The 20,950-nt window shown below is 45.5% G+C and overlaps 1 protein-coding gene across 1 annotated transcript; it reads right to left on the bottom strand.

The window, feature by feature from the left end:
* Nucleotides 1-5,040: 5,040 nt before the first annotated feature.
* LOC135887211 (olfactory receptor 10A4-like) lies at nucleotides 5,041-6,027 on the bottom strand. The gene has a single exon (XM_065414986.1). The coding sequence runs from the start codon at nucleotides 6,025-6,027 to the stop codon at nucleotides 5,041-5,043; it is 987 nt and encodes a 328-aa protein (XP_065271058.1).
* Nucleotides 6,028-20,950: the final 14,923 nt, after the last annotated feature.

The following is a 20,950-nucleotide window of genomic DNA, read 5'->3' as shown; positions in this document are numbered from 1 at the left end:
ACTAATATCTATCTATCTATCTATCTATCTATCTATCTATCTATCTATCTATCTATCTATCTATCTATCTATCTATCTATCTAGGACCAATCATGAAGAATATGATCTTGGAAACTCTAACTCACATGAGTGGTCCGTACACATCTTTGTGTGCCTGTTGAACTCATGAATATCAGAATCTGGACTTCCTGAACACAGGTGAAGAGTCTGGGTGTTGCTATCTCTGGCCATCTGACACATTTTGGAGGAAAATTAGAAGACCAAGCCAAATCTTTAAAAATGCACTGCAGCTCTGCTCCCACTTTAAGGTCTGAAGAACACTGTACCATACCTGATCTTTGATTACTCATTCTTTGAGTGTGGATGACTTTGAAAGTCAATACCTTAATTAGTTAATGAGAATAAAATAATTAAAAATGTGCTTTGCTTGAAATTTAGCATTTTCCTTCTCCTTGCTTTCTCCTGAGTGATTTAAAAACTGAAATAAAGCATACTCTTCACACTTTCCATAACATTAAGCCTCGTTTAAAATAAGTGTAGGCTAAATTTGAAGATATTAGGTTTTAATGAAGATACATTTTTAAGAAAAGTTGTGTCTAATCATTCGATTAAAAATAAATTAGACACATGGCCAAGTGAATATCTCAGGTCACTTTCAAATGGGACTCTGGTGACATCAGAGGTAAATCAACCAATCCCCACTCTTCATCTCCTGCTAATTTGCATGTGGCTGTTCTGGTACCTGAAATGACTGAACAAGGGAAGGTCAATGTGCAGGTGGGCCAAGAGTTCTCATTGACGCCTTGGCCCCCCAGGAGTGTTGTTGGCCACTAGCTACCTGCTGCTGTATTTCATCAGAGGGGTGGTGTGTCTCTCCTCCGCTGACCCCGGACCAGCCAAGGGAAGGGTTTCTGACTCAGGAAGGAGCAGTTCCCTCCTCTCTGCTCCCCCTGGCTCCCTGGCAGCTGGCGTTTGTTGCTGGCCAAGTCACTGGGGCTGGAAACTAACATTCTACCATTCCCTGATCCTTCCCGCCCACAGCCTGACAAATTTGTCCACATCGTCCTTAAAGTGCGGTGCCCAAATCTGGACACAATACTTGTCACCACGGGGCCCTGGGGAGTCAGACCACCTGGTTGGAGTGAGAATCCCTCACTTATGCTGGCGTAAATTACAAGTAACTCCAGTGAAGCCATCACAGTGACACTGGGGTAAAACTGCAATAAGTGAGAGGAGAACCAGACCCGGTGTGTGTGGGGGGGGCGAGGAGGGATTGTTTCTTTCTCACCTCATGAGCAATTGCCTCACACTGTGAGGGTTTGTTACCTGGGTAATGTGCTTAAAGGGTCTGGTTCTCCTCCCATTTACACTACTGTTGCATTGATTCTGTCCACGTTAGCACCAATGTAATTCTATTGACTGGAAAGGAAGCCACTCATATGCCACTATCTTTAGATTCATCTCCAGGTACCCTGCTGCCACCTATCATAATATTTACACACAGCTGTGTACAAGTGGGAGCAAATCAAAACTATCCCTGTGACTTTACACTGTGTTAGACCCACTAAAATCAAAGCCATTAAACAGGAAGGTGTTGTATCGTGGTCAGTAAATGCAAAGTCCAGTCTGAATCTTAATGTATTAATCTTCGCATGGTCACAGGAGGAGGGGGGGTAGCTGTTATGAGCCCCGTTTTGAAGAAAGGGAAGGTTATTAAGCTTTCTCATTTCTAGGAACACATGAGAGGGTGAATGACAGCCTCACACAGAAACAAAGAGAGAGATTCTGCGCTAAATAATATTCAAACAAAACTCAGGATGACTGTCAAGGCTGCTTCCCCACTCTGAACTTTAGGGTACAAATGTGGGGGCCTGCATGAAACTTCTAAGCTTAACTACCAACTTAGATCTGGTCCGCTGCCACCACTCCCAATGTGCTAATTCCCTTCCCTGGGTAGCCTTGAGAGACTCTTCACCAATTCCCTGGTGAATACAGATCCAAACCCCTTGGACCTTAAAACAAGGAGAAATTAACCATCCCCCCCTCCTTTCTCCCACCAACTCCTGGTGGATCCAGATCCAACCCCCTTGGAACTAAAAACAAGGAAAAATCAATCAGGTATTAAGAAAAAGGCTTTTAATTAAAGAAAAGAAAGGTAAAAGAAAACCCTCTGGGAGAGATTAGCATACCAGCTACTCTCACAGATAACAGATTCCAAACACAGAGGATGTTCCCCTGGGCAAACCCTTAGTTACACAAAAAAAACCCCAAAATACCCAATTTGACTATTCCTCTAATTGCACAAGACAGGTTACAAAGAAATAAACATAAACCTATTTATTTCCTTCACTAATACTCACTATTTAATAAGAGGCTGAATTCTGGAGGTTTCCCACTCCGGTCCAAACTGAAACTTAACAGACAAAGGGAACTTTCCTCCTTCCCTTTGAACCATCTGGTCCTCCCATTGGTTCCTCTGGTCAGGTGTCAGCTAGGCTAGGTGAACTTCTTAACCCTTTACAGGTAAAAGAGGCATTAACCCTTAACTATCTGTTTATGACAATGACAAACAAGCCCATGTTCATTGCTGTTCCCATCCCAGCAGAGAGAAACAGGAAGTGAAGGGGTGAAGTATGAAGAACTCTGCCATGAAGTGGAATGATTGTGGAAAACTAGAACAAAGTGATTATTGGAGCACTTGGGTTTGAAGGAGCTGCTCATGAACATAGTAGGAGCAAGACATCGTGACCAATTACCTCCAAAAGACAGAGCTCTTGGGCACGGTGAGAATTTTAAGGAGAGTCAAAGGAGAATGAGTGCGGATTAGCAGTTAACATGCAGGAATTCTGCAGAGGGTTTAACAAAATTCCGAACTACCCAAAACTATGGAGTTCATTTGTGGTCAGCATTTATTGGTGATTCATGGGGATACATTTTAGACAGTAGCTTTCTCTTTTTTAAGCTTAAAGAACTTGTATGTTGTGAAGGCTATTTGTTTAAGGAAAATTCCCATGATGGAATTGTGACGGGTTGGATCACAGAAACCCCCTTGGGAGCTGCCACCCAATGTGCCAAGACTACCCCTGCTTCTGTTTTCCCTGCCAGCTCAGGATTCCAGCACCCTGTCTTGCTGAGCCAGACACTCCAGTCTGCTCTAACAAAGACTCAGGGTCTGAATCACTTGTCCCAAAGCTGCAAGTTTACCTGAAAACCAGCTCACCGGAGTGTGCTTGTCTTTAGCACTCAGATGCCCAACTCCCAATGGGGTCTAAACCCAGATAAATCCGTTTTACCCTGCATAAAGTTTATGCAGGGCAAACTCATAAATTGTTCGCCCTCTATAACACTGATAGAGAGATATGCACAGTTGTTTGCTCCCCCAGGTATTAATACATACTCTGAGTAAATTACTAAATAAAAAGTGATTTTATTAAATACAGACAGTAGGATTTAAGTGGTTCAAAGTAGTAACAGACAGAACAAAGTAAGTCACAAGCAAAATAAAATAAAATGCGCAAATCTATGCCTAATCAAACTAAATACAGATAATCTCACCCTCAGAGATGCTTCAGTAAGTTTTTCTCAGACTGGACACCTTCCAGGCCTGGGCACAATTCTTTCCCCTGGTACAGCTTTTGTTCCAGCTTAGGTGTTATCTAGGGGATTCTCCATGATGGCTCCTCTCTCTCTCTGTTCTTTTCCACCCCTTTATATATCTTTTGCATAAGGCGGGAACCCTTTGTTCCTCTGGGTTTCCACCCCCTCCCCTCACTGGAAAAGCACCAGGTTAAAGATGGATTCCAGTTCAGGTGACATGATCACATGTCACTGCAAGATTTCATTACTCACTTGCCAGCACACACATATACAGGGAGACTCACAGGTAAACAGCCATCTGCAGACAATGGGAGTCATCAAGATTCCAAACCATCATTAATGGCCCACACTTTACATAATTACAATAGGCCCTCAGAGTTACATTTTATATTTCTAGTTTTAGATACAAGAGTGGTACATTTCTACAAATAGGATGATCACACTCAGTAGCTTATGAGCTTTGTAATGATACCTTACAAGAGATCTTTTGCACAAAGCATATCCCATTTGCATTATAGTCACTTATTATCAAATTTTTTATAAAACTATCCCAGTTACATTATATTCACTTATTATCATGTTTTTATAAAACCATTTAGACTGCACAACGTCACAGGAATACTGAAGTATAATAAGAATAAGAAAAATGAAATTGAAATGGAAACATTATCATTATGATTATTACATTTTTAACATAACATCTTCTGATTACTACTTCATTTAAACCACCATTAGTAGCGTAAAAACCCACTACATTTTCCTTGATAATTTATCTGAGAGAGATCAGTCCCAAGTTTTATTGACACATGCTTCTGTTGTAACCTCAGTGGATTCCAAGACTGGAGACATAAAGAGCAATTAGGGCACTCTAAAAAAGCCACCATATATTGTTTTTACATTAACCAGACAGACAGGTGAATATCAGTCTTCAACATGTATTGAAAGATGCCGCTGATACAACCCCTGTGAAAGACAACTTCTGAGAGAGGATGAAATCCACCCCACTGTGAAGGGTCTACACAAAGGCTACAGGGCACTTATTTTACACTTCACTGCTGAACAGAGGGCCTTGGTGTGGAAATGAGTGACATGTATGCTTTAGACAGACCCTCCGCACTGCGGGGAAATACACCATTTCCAACTCCCTGCTGCTACCATTGATGTCAATGGGTAATAAATGCAGTTGAGTTCAGTAGGAACTGGATGGGTTCTGCCCCATTGGGTCTATTTCCCCAGGCAGATCTAAGGTCCATCCATCCCTGAGTCAGGGATTGTTGGCCCTGCTCCCCTTATTCGTACAGGAAGCTCTTCCTGACAGCAGTGTCCCGTTGTATTTAACGGAACTGCTCTAGTGGGTAAGGGCTGCCTGGACGAACTGTGGTTCACAGCATCACACCACAGGATGAGTTCCCATTATCTTGACTTTATTGCAACATACAATAACTACATACAAAATAGTTTGCTATTTGTTCTGAAATTCACAGCCTCACTAACAACTTTCCTCAGAGCCTCCGTCACCTCTCTGTTTCTCAGGCTGTAGATGAGCGGATTGGCCAGAGGAGTCAGGACTGTGTAGAAGAGAGACAGCGCTTTGTGCAGATATCTCAGCATGTCGGTGTCTGGCAGCAGATAGACAATGATCAGGGTCCCATAGTAGAGTGTCACCACAATGAGGTGGGAGGAGCAGGTGGAAAAGGCCTTTTGCCTTCCGGTGGTGGAAGGGATTCTGTGGATGGTGGTGATGATGCACACATAGGATGCCAGGGTTAATAGGAAGGGAGGCAGTGTTAATATGGAGGAGAACAGGAAGGTCACAAGAACCATCAAGCGGGTGTCACTGCAGGACAGTTTTACTAACGGGGTGTAATCACAAAAGAAATGGTCAATTTCATCGGGGCCACAAAAAGTCATTTGTGATATCCAACATGCCGTGACGGTGCAAGCCACAAACCCACTTACCCAAGACCCAGCTGCCAGTCGGAAGCAGACGCTGCCATTCATAAGGGCTGCATAATGCAGTGGTTTGCATATTGCTAAATACCGATCATAAGACATCGCTGATAAGAGACAACATTCTACAGCTACCAGGGAACCAAAGAAATCAAGTTGTGCTACACAGCCAGGGACAGAAATGGTCCTGTCCCCAGTCAGGAGACTGGCCAGCATCCTGGGCAGGATGGTGGAGCTGTAGCAGGTCTCCAAGCAGGACAAGTTTCCCAGGAAGAGGTACATGGGGGTGTGAAGGTGTTGATCAGCCACAACTAGCGCAACAATGAGGATGTTCCCTGCCACGGTCACAATGTAGATCACCAGGAACATCAGGAAGAGAGGAGTCTGCAGTTCCTGGATATCCCCGAATCCCAGCAGGATGAATTCTGTGATTGACGTTTGATTTCTCCAGTCTCCAGTCCATTTCTCCATGTCTGCCATGGGCTCTATCAAGACATATAATTAAATAAATATAACCTATGGAATATGACATGAAAAAGGCAATTGGGGGTTTTGTGGTGTCATTGTAATTGTGTTGATGTTTAAATGCAGCCATGGATGAGTTTTTCCAGGATCTCTGCTTTTCCAGGCACCTGACCTTTGTCCTGCCAAAACCATCAACATAGATACTGTAACCCCGAACCTCTAGCCGGGCTGGTACCTCAATTATCTGCTGTTATGCTGTCTACTCCTGTGCAGTCTAGTGCTGTGGGTGAAATCTGGGAGTCACAAAAGTGGGGTTTGATTCCTAACTCAATGTGATCTTGAGAAAGCCATGTAGCTCTGTACCTCAGTTTCTGCAGCAGTAAAATGAGAACAATGGTGCCTTGTAAAGTGGCTTGTCATCTACTAATAAACGTAAGTATTTAATGTCTTCCCAATGCTTTGAGACCATTGACAGCTTTCTGTACACACTCACGAGTAAAGGCAAACACATCTCCTTGTCACACGGAGAGCTGATTGTTATACCAGTGTCTATATTAGTAAAGAGCAGTATACAAGTGTTTAGTTAAGCATTACTGTATTAGTTTTAGTGCTTGCTTATTCCTTCTTCAGATCTGTGAGAAAAAATTGTTGTTGTATTTGGCTCAAGCTGTAAACTCATATACAATAGGTTTTCTTATATCTTCTGGAACTGAGAAAGCACTCTGAGAAACGAATGAATGAATATGCAGAGATAGATAGATAAACAGATAAGCCAGACAAAGTGTGTGTGTGTGTGTGTGGGGGGGGTGTTTGCAGTGACTTGCCTCCAAACTTTAATTAACAATAATCTAGAGCAGTGGTTCTCAAACTAGGGACACCGCTTGTTCAGGGAAAGCCCGTGGTGTGCCGGGCCGGTTTGTTTACCTGCCGCATCTGCAGGTTCAGCTGATTGTGGCTCCCACTGGCCACGGTTCGCTGCTCCAGGCCAATGGGGGCTGCAGGAAGGGCGGCCAGCACATCCCTCGGCCCACGCCGCTTCCCGCAGCCCCCACTGGCCTGGAGCGGTGAACCACGGCCAGTGGGAGCCGCGATCGGCCAAACTTGCGGACGCGTCTGGTAAACAAACCGGTCCGGCCCTCCAGGGGCTTTCCCTGAACAAGCGGCGACCCTAGTTTGAGAACCACTGATCTAGAGGACTGCTTATACAGTGAGCAAATGCGGAGACACAAATTCACATAAATCTTCAGAGATACCAGCCACCTCCATTCTGGCTAGTCCTGAATAAATCCAGAGTGTTCTACAGTCTAAAACTGCCCGGTCAGGGCATGTCTCATAGAAAGACAATGGTTCTGCTCAATGGTTATTCACTACAGTGGCTGATTAAAAAACTACCAAACAAACATTTTCACTAAAATTCCTAAAACCAAATGTTTTTGGCTGACAAAGTTATAAATCCCCAAATTTAAAGCCCAAACTGAAAATTATTCAACCATAATATGATTTTTTAAATAGTTTGGGTTGTTTTTTTATTTGTTTTCCAATGAAATACTGAATTTTTTTTAGCAAAATTGGACACATCTTGTGAAAATTATTCTTTCCTTGAGAACCCAATTTTCCATCAACTAAATGCTGACAGAAATTTTTCTACCAGCCATAGTAGGTACTATAGTGTAAGGAGAAAATATTTATTAGACAGAGGAGAATTGGAATGAGAACATACATAATCTTACATCATCTTTTGCCTTCTGGAAATTTGATAAGAGAGTTTGTCTTTCCTCCAAAACTGGTATAAGAAAAACTTGAGATCGCTGGGGTGACGTCTTCAAGCAGCCTTTCGGAGACCCAGGATACAGATTCTACAGTCTGTCTCTGATCCCCAAATTCTTCACGGATCTCAGGAAAGAGATTTATATTCCTACGAGTCACTCCCCAACAAAAATTCTTATCACTGGCCTGGCAGAGTTGGCTTGGATCTGTTACCAAAAGGCAAATGTCTGCCCTGTTTCATTATATGAGGGAGAAAAGTCTCCCTGGAGAATACTGCTGATGGGAATTTTCAACTGTTGTGAAGGTAGAGTTAATAATATAGTTATTTTTAGTCCTTACATTCCACGGGTATAACAGAGAGGGGAACTCAATGGGAAGGTGTTGGAGACAGAAAAGTTTCTATCCTCAAAGGAGATCTCTGTGGAATATGGGCATTGCGACACTTGATGTGATCAGTCATCCGCCTTCTCCACTGTCCTGTCTCTGACAGTGACCAGTACCTACTACATTCGATGAAGGTACAAGAAACCTCGCAGAAGACAGTTATGCAACAAAATGCCTACACAGAATCTCCTCTGGTGACCTCTTTTCTTAGGCTTCCCTAGCTGTAAGGTGGGGATAATCACATTTATTAATGACATTATTGGGTGTGGTGAATTGCTGTGAGGATCCATCTGTGGCTATTTGTCCAGGACGAGTAACTGAATTCAATGAAATTTGAACTCTGTGGAGAAAAAAATCATGTCAGGATATACCTGGCGTAACACATGAAATCAACTGGCCAGATCCCCAGATAGTGATTTCAGTGACGCAACACAGAGTTGTCAGCTGCAGGTCTAGCCCAATGGGGTCGCACTGGTGTAAAGCGAGCGTTAAACCACTGAAGTCTAATGGGAATGACATTTGAATAGCTTTCTGTATGGCTACATTTTCCTCTCCCTCACTCCACATATACAGTTATGGTGGGTCTAGGTCTCTTCTCACTCGCCCCAGTGTAAATCAGCAGTAATCCCATTGCAGTTAAGGAGGCTGATTCTTCGGGGGCTCACCTTGATGTTAATCCGGAGTGACTCCTCTGAGGTCAGTGGATCACATTCTCCTCTCACTCATCCTGGTGTAAATCAGGAGTAACACCATTGAAAGCCATGAGGCTTGGTGCTCCACTCACACAACACACTATGAATTAGGAGTAACTAATGAAATCAGCGGACCCACATTTATTCTCACTTATGCTGGTGCAAAATCAAGAGGAACTCAAGTGAAGGCACTATATAGTTAAATTGATATATGAAAACTTTTCACAGAACAAGACGTTAGCTCCCACCTTCTATGCCCCCCCCCTCAAAAAACAACAACAATCCACAACTGATATGTGAACTTCAAAGAATTTCTACATTCTGGAATCAAAATGTTACATTTCCATTTGTTGACCCCAAACTGAATGTTTCGTGACATTGACCTTTGTGTCTGTCAGAGCTGCTGCAGTATCCCACGGGAACTGAAGTTCCAAGTCCCACATGTTTCATTCTCCTCCATGGGCCTTCCTCTCTGGCCAGACTACATCTCCCATGGTGCACTGTGGTCTCTCCCTGTGGCTGAGCTGCTGCAGTGGATCATGGGAGATGTGTGGAGAGGGAAGTCCATAACTTTACCCTTTGTTCAATGCTTGACAGACATGTGGCCTGGTTCTTCACTTGCTTGTCACCTTTTAGGAAGGGCTGAGCACCAGAGTGGGTTGAAAAAAAGTTCCATCAAAACATTTTTCAATTAACAAGAGGAAACATCCCCCCTCGTTCCCCCCAGCAATTTTGTCCAAATGTATCCTTGTTTTTCCAGGCAGCTCTAGTTAGCACTTGGCATGACTGGATCATCTAGTCAGTGTTGCTCTTTAATTAGATCAAACTTTGCATTTTGTTTGAATGAAATGAGGGTGCTAGCTACTATTATAGTTTGTGGGAGCAAGTTCTATTCCGTGCCTTATCTCTCTATCTGTCTGTTTGCAGTGGTGTTGTAGCCATGTTGGTCCCAGGATATGAGAGAGACAAGATGAGTGAGGCAATATCTTTTTTTGGACCAATTTCTGTCAGTTGAAGGGACAAGCTTTTGAGCTTCACAGAGCTCTTCTTCAGGTCTGGGGAAGGAAAGCAGAGTGTCTGAGCTAAATTCAAGTTGGGACAGGTTTTTAAGCCTAAGAGGTTTACACATGCTATAGGAGACCACTTAAATTTGAGTGGGAAATTAAGGATCATCAGGCAGTGGGGTGTGTTACAAATTGTTATAATGAGCCATAAGACCAGTGTCTCTGTGGAGTCCATGATATTTAGTGTCTAGCAGAGTTATGAATTTAAGTTCCCAGGTTTGCCTTTGGAAGGGTGAGTACTGACAGGTTGGAATTGGATTGATTGCATTGTGAAAAGTGTTCACTTATGGGTTTTGTCCATTTTTCTGTGTGAGTTCAGCCGAGAGTATCGTGATTGTCTGGTTTCACCCACAGTGTTGTTGTCTGGATATTTTCTGCACTGGATGAGGTACACCACATGTTGTGTGTAGCACCCATGAATCTCAAAAGGTACGTTGTGGGGAACATTGATCATTGTTGCAGTGGAGATATGGCAGAAGGTTTTGCATCTGTTGTTCTGGCAGAGTATGGTGCTGCTTTGAGTTGGTGTGTCCTGATCCGTGGTGAACGTGCTTCTGATGATGATTTTCAGGAGGTTGTGGGGTTGTTTGAAGGCCATAACAATCTAACCCTCGCTTGCTCACTTCATTTTCAGTGGTCTCCCAAAACATGTGTTTACTCCTTATGCTTAACAATCTGTCCCAACTCAGGTCCGGCACCAGAACGGACAGCAGGAAGCCCATCTCTCCTGTGCTCTCATGGACATCCCCCGCACCTCCCGCAATGCCCAGACACCACTGGAGGAGGATGCCATCTGAGTCAAGTGCGTAGGGGAGAAGATCAAGACCATGGCCGAGGGAATGCAGTAGACAGGGACATGGGGTGGGTGGGAATAGAAACAGGGCCTGGGAGTTGGGGGCAGAGCTGGGCCTGGAAAGTTGGGGGTAGGGGAGAGAGACTGGGACCATTTTGGAAAGGAGACTGGATCTGAGAGCTGAGTGGAGAGATTGGGGTTGGGAGCTGAGTGGGGAAGACGGGTTGACAAAGAAACTGGGATTGGGACCTGATGAGGAAACAGGGAGATCAGATACCAGGAATGAGGTTGTGGGGTTCTCAGACTGGCTGGATAAAGAGTCTGGGACAAAGGGATTGGAGCCAGTGCAGAACGGGGATAGTGTTCGGTGAGGAGGGAAAACACATCTGATGAGAATCTGGGGTTCAGGGAGAAAACTGGGATTGGCTGGGCTAAGAGACAGGGACAAGAAGCCAGGCAGTGGGGAGCCTGGAACATGGAGCCTGGCGGTGGTGGGTGACATCAGAGGAGGAGCCAGAAGGGAGAAGATCTAGTAGTTCTAGTAAGAGGAGTCATGCACACATTAAAGAAATATTCACATATATTACGTACGAACACGTTTACTGTGTCCACAAGGGATTTATAACAAGGGGCACACACACTGCTCTACATCCAGAGATGCACACTCATGGAGGTTTCACTGATGCGATGAAATGCAGAGGCATGTGATACATTAGTTTAATATGCAGCATTGGATCCCTCACCTGCAGTCTGCGCCCTCGTCCATTTCCTCTAGAGGTGTTTATGTGCAGAGGTAGGGTTCACTTTCAGCAGCTATTGGATGGACTGGGTGCGCCAGGCTCCCGGGAAAGGGCTGCAGTGGGTAGCCAGCATTAGGCAGGATGGGGGAGATAGCTACTATACAGACTGGGTCAAAGGGCGATTCACCATCTCCAGGGACAATCCCAACAACCTGCTGTATCTGCAACTGACCGGCCTGAAGACTGAAGACACCACCCGGTATTACTGTGCGAGAGACATATGGTGAGAAGAAATCCTCTCACAGCCATGCAAAAACTCCTGGGGCAGCACAGAGAGAGGCTGTCACTTGCTCACAATTAAGAATCAGATTTTTCCAAGAATTATCAGGGGTTCTCAAACTTCATCGCACAGCAACACACTTCTGACAACAAAAATGACTACATGACCCAGGAGGGGGGACCAAAGCCTGAGCCCGCCTGAGACCAGCTGTGCTGGGCAGGGGAGCAAAACCAAAGTCCAAGTACTTCAGCCCATGGGTAGGGGGCCTGTAATCTGAGCACTGCCGCTCAGGGCTAAAGCCGAAGCCTGAGCCCCCGCCTCCCAAGGTAGTGGGGATTGGGCTACGGCTTCAGCCTTGGGATTTGGCCCTGGGCACCAGGAAGTCTAATGCCAGCCCTGACAACCCACTTTGTTGTCCCAAAACACAGTTTGAAAACCACTGAGTTAGAGGCACAATTTGGGATTCCAGATCACTTTGGTGGCTTTGAAATTCTTAGCCTAAGTGGGGGCAGAAGGATAGTTCAGTGGTTTGAGCATTGGCCTACTAAACCCTGGGGTGCAAATGCAATCCTTGAGGGGGCCATTTAGGGATTGGGGCCAAAAAAATCTGTCAGGGATAGTACTTGGTCCTGCTAGTGAAGGCAGGGGACTGGACTTGATGACCTTTCAAGGCACCTTCCAGCTCTATGAGATAGGTAAAACTACAAGCAAATTGATATTCTTGGTAATACTTGACATCGTTTTGTTTTTCTGTGAATTGATAGGATGCACACAGACATTCCTACATACTTAATACATCAAACAGGACTCTCTACTTTGGAGGGCCAGGTCAGGACATTACAAGCATCTAGTCTCACCTCCAGTTTGTGGATAACACGTACCTATAACATCATAACACCTGCTCACTGACTGCCCCTATCAAACCTTCTCATTGACTTCACATCGATCCTTCTTAGTGTAGCAAGCTTCCAGATAACAGCAGTGAAAGGTGCTTCGGAGAGAGATTTCTTGTGAATAGGCAGACGGATGGACTTTTTGCAGTTCAGTAAAAAACGCTGTAAATACTTCTAACACCAAATCAGCCTTCAGCTAAAAATCCCCCGTCCCCCCTCCCATGGCTTAGAGGAGACAACAATGACCAAGTTACATTAACCTAAAGGAAGAAAAAGGGGAAATATTTTCTCTGTTTATTTGACCCACATAGTAGCAGCAAAGTGTCATGTTCGATTATGAAACATTTCTATCCAAAGACTGAACCCGGGAACAAGCACAGGGAATTATTGTTCTTAGCACCGGAGGCTGGAATTTTCAAAGTCAGGGTTTGCCCACAAAAAAATCCTGCTGATTTGAAAGGGGTGAGTACCCAGCACTCCTTGGAGGTTTTGGAAATCACAGACCACATACGTATTTCACCACTGAAGAGCGCTAGTGTTTTACATTAATTGATTCTACGTTATTTCAATTTCATATCCACTGGATATTATCTTTTCATTTCCCAATATTAGGCACCTTAACACACAAGTTTACCAATTATCTTTAAGATCACACTGAAGTCCCCCCTGATGTCAGAGTGGCTTTAGTGTTTTCCTGTGTTGGGGCCCAAATTATATTAACATGCGCTAGCGTCCTCCATGACAGTGTCCCTCTAAACTCCAAGGTCAGTTATTTGTAAAGGCGGGTAAAGCTGAGGTTTAGTCAAATGATTTAGCAACACCCACATGCAAATGAAGTAGGAAACTGAGTGATAAAGCAGATCAAGTGACCCTCACTGAAAAGCTGCCAGCAGAGGAAGGGTTACTGCTTTGCAGCCCACCAGGTTGTTGTGGAGAATGAAAATGATCTGTCTGGGGTTCTTGTTCTTTTTGGCAGCTTTCTCAGGTAAGTGGATGAACCTACAGGTGTCCGGTTAGGACAGCTGAGCTAGGGCAGGAAAGATGGTTTTAAGGCAAAGACGTAGCCATGGGATTCAGGGATTCTGGATTTGAAATCCTAGCTCTGAATAGATCACAGTGTGGAATTTTAAAGCCACCTAGTGGATTTGGATACCCAATTTTCATTCATCTTTAATGGGAAGTAGGTGTCAAAATCCCTTAAACATGGGGATAACTGTACTTCCCTACTTCACAGGAGGGTGGTGTGAATAAATTAATTAGAAGATCAGGTACTGTTGTGAGTGTCTGTTACAGCTTTCCCCCTATTCCATTTTGTTTCTTACAGCTGTCCCCTTACTCCATTTTGGTTTTGTTCTCCTCCTGTGGCCGCCCCTCCCTGGCTGTTAAGTTGTTTACCAGGGCCACTGCCCTTCTCAAAGGGAGGGCCCCTTAAGTTGTTTACCAAGAGCCATTGCCCTTCTCAAAGGGATGGCCACTTGTGCTGCGTGCTAAGTGGGACTACTGCCCTGTTCAAAGGGTTGGTCCTGTTATCACCTTGTTAAACCTGGGCTCGGTGTAGGGTAGGCAATGTCCAGAGCTGCAAGACCTAATGTGTTTTTGAGATCCTGGGCATGAGTCATAGGCCTCATGTGCTTTTGAGTCCTGAGGTGGGAACTCACGCCTATGGTCCAGGACTCTGCCCAGGCATGTCTCTATGCTCACCTGCAGTTTTTCCCTGTATCTCCTCCCCTGTGACAGAAGGAGCCTATCAGGATTACTGGTGGGGAAACTGCCTGAGAATGCCTTTAAGAACAGGCATTTTTGAAACAAACATCAGAAAGGTTCCTGCATTGCTAACTGGTCTGATCAGCCATGAGTTCTGGGGTGTCCTTTCTCCGCTCTCGTTTTATTTTTGAGCGTACCCCCGTTTTTACACCCCCCCCACGAAGAACGAATTGCTGCCTGAGAGACCTCCTGATTATCAAGACCGTACCGAGCCCTCCTTGCTTCTTCTGATGTTGTTGCTGCTTCTGCCTTTGCTGCTGCCTTGGGGACTGATAAGAATCCCTCTGTGAAACTTTCTATACTTTTATTACTTTAGCTGCTGGCTCTGTTTCCCCAGCACACAGACTCAAGCTAAACCTTGGTCTGTGTCTTAAAACCTCTCTTAAACTCCTTGGTCTGTATCTGTAATATGTTTCTTGCTTTGCAGCGCCTTTGCTGCTAGAAATAAGCCTGTGCCTTCCTGGACTGTATCCTGGGCTGCCAGCTTGCAGCCACCACTAGTTAAATCCCCTTCCCCCCTTGGAGCTGTATCCTGGGCACACACCACTCTGCCCTCTGGAACTACCCCTAGTATAAGTTGCACCCATTAGGTTAGATTTTTGTCTTTTAGTCTAGATAAATTGTAATTTCATTTTGCATAGCTGTAGTTAAGTTAGGTTTAGAAAATTGCTTGCATTGTACCCTGTAAGTTAGGCTTAAATAATTGTTGCATTGTGTTTTGTTACTTGCTAATTTGTGTAGTTTTGGTTAAGTTAAATCATAGATAAGATTTTGCTGTGTTTTGTATAATTGTCTCTCTGCTGTTTAAACTTGCAGCCTGTCTGTTCTGTGTCTCCCTGAGTTTAAATCTCCTTCCACCACGTGCTCCTCTTCCCCCATCCCCCAACCTCACTTCTCTACCACTTTCTTTCCCTCTCTCTCTCTTTCTCTCTGCTGTTCAAACTTGCAGCCTGTCTGCTCTCTCTCTTTCTAGCATAAACCCCCATTGGTTACCCCTTTTCTACCCCTTTTCTCTCTAACACATCTCATATTTTACATTTACACCACTGTGACACATTTTTACCTAAAGTTGTTGGTTATTTAACCCATTTTACCCATACTGTTAGTTGGTTATATGCTGCTGTGACACACTCTTTACATAGAAATTGTTAGCTACCTGTTACATTTATACTTCAGTGTTAATTGGTTACCAACTGTATTGTACCCCACTGTATTGTACCCCACTATTGAACCCCCCTATCCCATTTACTAGAAGAACCCCCCCATCATTGTCTATTGTAAACACCCTATACACCCCATCCCATTGTATTTCATTGTTAAATTCCCACCACTTCCTTTTTCCTTTAATAAAGAAATTAATTGGCACCCCACCTGTGTGGTAATTGCTCCCCAAGATCCCATATACCTGCTGGCAGGGACAGTGAGGAGGGCAACAGAAGGATGTGGATAAACCTGGGAAGAAGAGGAAAAGAATGGAATTAACTGAGTTTTTATTGTTGTTTAATGACAGGCGTCAGCTCCCAAATCCAGCTGACCCAGTCTGGGGCTGAAATCAAGAAGCCTGGAGAGTCTGTGAAGCTGACGTGTAAAACCTCCGGCTACACCTTTACCAGCTATGACATTAGCTGGGTATGGCAGGCTCCCGGGAAAGGACTGGAGTGAATAGGATATATTGATCCCAGCGATGGTGAAACTGGCTATGCCCAGGCCTTCCAGGGGCAATTCACCACCACCAGGGACACCTCCATAAGCACGGCCTATCTACAGCTGGGCAGCCTGAGAACCGATGACACAGCCATGTATTACTGTGCTAGGGACAGAGTGACACAAACCACATCTCCAGCAATTCAAAAACCCTCAGTGAGAGAACCCTGGTCTCTGGCGAACACTGGAGCTTTTAGTCACCCCAGAGAGTGTTTGCCCATGTAAACAGACAGGGGGTAATTTCCCCCAAACTTCTTTGGCTCCTAACTCACTTAAACATCATTGTCAGTAGATTTTTCTTCTGTCTCCTAAGTCACTTCTCAATATATGAATTAGGCTCCTGTGACACCGTCACCTGTCACAGCAGCAAAACTGTCCTGGGCAAATACCCTAAGCACCAGGCTATGGGGTATTTTGGAGAGGGGTCTTTCAACCTCTCCCGTTCATGCTGTTCCACCGTGACTACATTAATACTCATTTTGTCTGAAAGAGAAATATGGGATGCGCTGGGGGTGTCTGTACCCCAAATGTCACCTTCCCCTTGACTGTGGAAGATATGGGCTCAAATCCCTGCTCCCACATCAGGCCGGGGTAGGGGAGGGAATTAAACTGGCTCTACCATGTCCCAGGCAAGTGCTCTAACCCCTTGGATAAAAGCTAAGGGAAGCACCAACAGATCCTTCTCTGGCACAAGGGGGCTTGGGCGTGTTTTTGTATGTTTTTGGATGCCCTGCGCCCTGCACTGCGTGGCTCAGGCCATGCGGGCCCAACTGCGCCTCCACCACTGCTACCAGCTGCTGTGCCGCCCCTGCGAATGTGCCGCCCCAAGCACCTGCTTGTTTTGCTGGTGCCTAGAGCCGGTCCTGGTCCCAACCCCCAGTTTGAGAACTCCTGTGTTAAAATTTCCTTGATCTTCCCACTTACTCTGCTCACATTATAAATACAAAAGAGTAGGGCATGCGAAAGCACACTAAAGCCATTTCTGTCACCCTTCTTAAAAAGCAAGATATTGATATTTGAATCATAACCTTTAATTATGTACCCATGACATTGACATTTCTCAACAGCTTTGCAAGAACTGGAGCCCAGCAGCTCTCTTCAAGATTCTATGTGTATCAACTGGGGAGGGAAACAAGCTTTCTGGTGTCTTATATTTGTTTGACATGGGAAGCTTCTATGATGGGCAAAGGTGCCCACCAGCAAAGAAGGAGGCTCACATTTGTAATTCAGGTTGGGATTTTGAAAGGAACGAGCCACATACATCTACCGCTATATGGATTCCCAGTGGGAGATGGTCTAAGACAGAAGTTGAGAAGCAGGGAAAGAGAGTCTCCAATATACCTCAATAATCTCAGTTGGTTCCATTCTGTGAGGGAAAAATCTCCCCCTTTTATATCTTCTTCTCACTTGCTGGAAAGCTCTTTCACTGTGACCTGGGTCAGACAGTTCCCATTGTGTAGTGCTGTCTCTGAGAGATTTCTGTTGTACACAGTTCCTGGGGTAATCCTTGTGCTTGTGTGCATTTCCTCAATAAGCCGTTAACATTTTTTGGCCCTTTTACTGATGTACCTGAAAGACAGTTTGTTTACATTGACTGTCTGTCGGCTAATGGCAGCTGTGTGAAGCGGAGGCCAGCACGTCCCTGCCGCCCGCACCGCTTCCTGCTGCTCCCATTGGCTGGGAATGGCAAACCACTGGCCGAAGAATGAAGCGGCAGCCAAAATGCCGCCGATCGTGGCTTCCCCCCCCCCCCCCCACTCACCGCTTGGGGCGGCAAAAACGCTGGAGCCGGCCCTGGGTTCAACATGGCGGTTACTATGCTGTAAAGCACCAAGATCAGTCTGTCATTGTCAGGTGAGTAGATGGACATGGGGCTGACGTAGGTGAAGATGGAGCTCCTGTAGTACAGCAGGACGATGGTCGGGTGGAACCCGCAGGTGGAGAAAGCTTTGAATCTTCTCTCTGTGGAGCATATCTTCAGGATGGTGGAGATGTCCTGCTCCAGCCCTGCTCCCCTGCTTGGTGCCTGACTCCTGCTCTGACTGGTGAGACTGACTGCCTGCTGCCCTGCTAGGACTGACTTCCCACGTCCCAGTCCTGGCAACCAGGAAGTCTGTGGCAAGTAAAATACAGCTGTAGGGAGCGGGGCTTCCATCCAAAGCAATAGGCCATATGACTGGTCAGAGCTTTGTTGCATGGACTGAGGAGTTTCCCTGGCCGCCAATACGGGTGTTCAGATGTCAGTGTTGGAGGCTGTTTGTGTCGGAGGCAAAAAGCCAGGTAAAGGATCTGTGAGTCTGGCCTGGAGAGGAAGCGAAGAGATGGAGCTCCTTGTACACGGAGCTCACTGGAGGGGCAGATTTGGGGATTTCTGAGCAAGGAAACTGCCTGCTGTGGCTGATCCTACTGTAATCAGTGAAACCGGACTCTGTGCACATTTTGTGTAAATAAACAATATCACATCCAGAATATACCTGACTCACATCACTGATTTCTCATCCTAATGTGAAGAACCCTGTAAGGCCCACTTGGGCTGAAATGGGAAACAATCTAGATGGATCATACAGAATCATATTACTATGGGGGTGGAGCTCTGGTCTGCTCCCACCTCCCTTCATGAGCCCCCAAACCAGGTGGAGGTAGGTGAGGTTGTCACATCAGCAAGCTTTGCCAGCTTCATGCCAACTGAGAATTCTCTCCCCCACTATGGCTACATTAATTCCCCGACCCAATCTGGCCCTCCATCTTCATCCGTGTTTCCACCAAACCATTTCACGACCCCCTTATATTTTATTTTGTACAGCTGTAATGCCTAGGAGTCCTTCTCTTGGGCAAGGATCCCACTGTGCTAAGGTCTGTATCAACACAGAATAAAGTCCCTGCCCAAAGATCTTGCCTTGTATTATCCCTACGTTTATCCGTGATAATAAGTCTATAGAATACAACTACTACATTTGACCTCATAAACTTGAGGGAGGTTTTGGCGACTCCAACATTTTTCTGAACATTTTATTTTCTTTGCAATAGAATTGTAATAAAATGTTTAATGCCTTGCTACCCCCCTGATGTCTTTGTAACCCTCTCAAGGAGTTATGACTAGAGCTAGGGGAAAGAACAGTTTTCGGTTTGCTGGCAATATTAAAACAATCAACCAACGTAGTTTCAGGTGAAACTGACACTGATTTTTTTTTCCCCAAAATTTTTGGTGCATCAAAAGGTCATCTTGTTTCAGGTCAAATGACCTTTTTTGGTAAAAATCAAAACTTTTCATTTTGATTTTGGCCATAAAGTTTAAGGCCAGAAAGACTCACCACATCATCTATTCGACCTCCTGTATATTTAGGCATGGCAGTATTTGATTGCTGTTTTTATAAGCATTTTTCTATTTTGATTTAAATTTTCCCAGTTGCACAAAATGATGATGGGTTTTAAGCTTGTTTTTTAATTTTTATCTATTTAAATGTTCACAGTCTGGGGAAATTATGGAGGTGGGGGTCAGACAATAATTGTTTAATGGCAGAGAAGTTGAGATTCAAAAACTTAAAGCTTTCTCAGTGTCCAAACACACATCGTCAGTAACACAGGTCACCTTCACCATTTTTCCTAGAAGAGCTGGGTGTGTGTGACCTCAGGGTTTGAATAGAAGGGGGCTGCAGGTCAGGACTTGAGGAGCATTAAAAGTTGGGGATGGTGGAGAGTCCATGGCTGGAATATCAGAGGGATTGTGGGCAGGGCCGGCTCCAGGGGTTTTGCCGCCCAAAGCGGCGCAAAAAAAAAAAAAAAAAAAAAGGCCGCGATCGCGATCTGCAGCGGCAATTTGGCGGGAGGTCCTTCGCTCCCAGCGGGAGTGAGGGACCATCTGCCGAATTGCCGCCGAATAGCTGGACGTGCCGCCCCTCTCCGGAGTGGCCGCCCCAAGCACCTGCTTGGCAAGCTGGTGCCTGGAGCCAGCCCTGATTGTGAGTCAGGATTGAGAGGCATCAGCAGAACTGTTTGGTTTGGTAGCCTAGTGCTTGAATGGAAGGAGCCTGTGGATGGGGATTGAAGGGCATCAGCTAAACGTCCCTTGCTGCAGTTTAAGCCCATTGCTTCTTGTTCTATCCTTAGGGTATGTCTACACTACAGGATTAATCCGAATTTATATAATTCGAATTTAGGAAACCGATTTTATAAATTCGAATGTATTCGGCCACACTAGGCACCATTAATTCGGTGGTGTGCGTCCAAGCTACCGTAGTAGCATCAATTTCCAGAGCGTTGCATTGTGGGTAGCTTTTCCATAGCTATCCCATAGTTCCCGCAGTCTCCACCCCCTTGGAATTCTGGGTTGAGACCCCAGTGCATGATGGGGCAAAAAACATTGTCGCAGGTGGTTCTGGGTACAGCCTCCCCCTCCCTCCCTGAAAGCAACGGCAGACAACCATTTCACGCCTTTTTTCCTGAGTGAACTCTGCAGACTCCATTCCGCAGCAAGCATGGATCCCGTTGTGCTCCAGAACGCAGTCTTGAACATTGTAAACACCTCGCGCGTTCTCGTGGAGTTTATGCTTACCCAGGACCAGAAAAAAGAGGCGAGGAGGAGGAGGCGGCGACTGCAGCGCAGCGACAAGCGTGATGAGGACATGGACACGGACACAGAATTCTCTGAGACCGCGGGCCCCGGTGCTTTGGAGATTATGATGTTAATGGGCCAGGTTATAGGCTTGGAACGCCGATTCTGGGCCCGGGAAACAAGCACAGACTGGTGGGACCGCATAGTGCTGCAGGTGTGGGACGATTCCCAGTGGCTGAGAAACTTTCGCATGCGTAAGGGCACTTTCATGGAACTTTGTGACTTGCTTTCCCCTGCCCTGAAGC

Source organism: Emys orbicularis, chromosome 12, assembly GCF_028017835.1.
Source record: "Emys orbicularis isolate rEmyOrb1 chromosome 12, rEmyOrb1.hap1, whole genome shotgun sequence".
Classification (NCBI taxonomy): Eukaryota; Metazoa; Chordata; order Testudines; family Emydidae; genus Emys; species Emys orbicularis.
The sequence above is the reverse complement of the archived record's forward strand: the minus strand, read 5'-3'. Positions and strand labels throughout refer to the sequence as shown.